This window comes from Naegleria gruberi, assembly GCF_000004985.1.
Source record: "Naegleria gruberi genomic scaffold NAEGRscaffold_11, whole genome shotgun sequence".
NCBI lineage: Eukaryota > Heterolobosea > Eutetramitea > Acrasida > Naegleriidae > Naegleria > Naegleria gruberi.
Genome location: NW_003163316.1, coordinates 607,271 through 608,588, shown reverse-complemented (window position 1 = coordinate 608,588; position 1,318 = coordinate 607,271). Strand labels below are relative to the sequence as shown.

The following is a 1,318-nucleotide window of genomic DNA, read 5'->3' as shown; positions in this document are numbered from 1 at the left end:
TTTTGAAAAGGCAGGAAGTTATAATCCCTGATGAACAAGAGGCCAACGAGTTTTGTGCTGTGCATGGAGATGTAACTGGAATGACTGGTGCAAGCCCTGTTATCAGGTCTCTTCCTTCAGCTACATTCCCAAATAATACAGGAACTAATCCAAATGTAAAGTGGAGAGAATTTATCAAGTTGGAAAAACTCAATAAGAAATTCCAAAGAAAGCTGAATGAATTTGAAGGTGTTATCGTGCAATTTGTACAAATGAAACAACAATATAAATAAATAACAAGTATTAACAAGTTGTTCGAATGAAAATTGGTGATATTCTTTGTTTACATTTTCCCCTTTCTCTCAGCCTCAAATGTCTTAAAGTGCGCACGCTTCAACCAAAAGGACCTTATGTTGTGCTCTACTTCAATCAAACAAGAAAACTGCGCTCAATTATCCTCAATGAATTGCTACGGTACCTCGGAAAGAGTCTATTGGAAAATAGAATTAATAATAGACATACATTAGCACTTCTAAAACGTTCGGTTTGAAGAGGTATAAAAAGGAGTCCTCAACACTATTCTCTTCACAATATTCCAATAACAAAAAAACTGCACAACAACATGTTCAGCGCAAAACAAGTAACTGCTAGTAAACATTTCAAAGTTTTCCTTTATGAAAACTCCTCAATTCAACCACTCTCTGAAACAACCTTGAAGGAGGAAAAACCAAAGAGTGTCCACAGACTCATTTTGGATCAAAGTGGCATTACCTTTGAGGAATTCGTTCAAAAATTGAAAACCAAATCCATTGTCACAGATACCAGTTTCAAACTCTTCTATCTTGACGATCAAAATGATTGGGTATCCTTGTCAGATGAAGAAGATTGGAAGATTTTGAACTCAATTCTCGCTTCTGAAACTGTTATCAAGATTGTCTGCCAAAATATTGTTCCAAAGAGTGAAACTGATAACAATGATAGTCCAAAGGATCCATTTAGTGAAATTTTCAAGAATTTCAATTTGCATGGTGGTAGAAGAGGTCAAGGACATTGTCCATTTGGTGATGCTCGTCCTCAATCTGGTTGTCCATGGTCACGTGGTGGTTGTAGAAGAAGAGGTGGTATGGGAGCTGGTTTTGAACAATTTGCTCCACTCATTGAAAATGTTGTTGGATCCTTGTTCAATAATCCTAATAATGGTCAACAACAACAAGGAGCCAATCCATTCGATTTGTCATCATTGTTGAATAATCTCTTCCCAGGAGCAGCCCAACAACAACAAACTCAAGAAAATGCTCCACAACAAGAAGAATCAAAGGAATCATCCAATAATGCCAAT

General features: G+C 36.7%; 1 protein-coding gene across 1 annotated transcript in view; it reads left to right on the top strand.

Moving 5' to 3' along the window:
- Window positions 1–601: 601 nt before the first annotated feature.
- NAEGRDRAFT_47330 (uncharacterized protein) overlaps window positions 602–1,318 on the top strand; it is a gene marked incomplete at both ends in the record, with an annotated part of 6,058 nt that continues 5,341 nt past the window's right edge. The window contains one exon of the mRNA XM_002680106.1: window positions 602–1,100. Coding sequence (XP_002680152.1) covers window positions 602–1,100 — 499 coding nt within the window. The remainder of the gene's footprint in view (window positions 1,101–1,318) is intronic.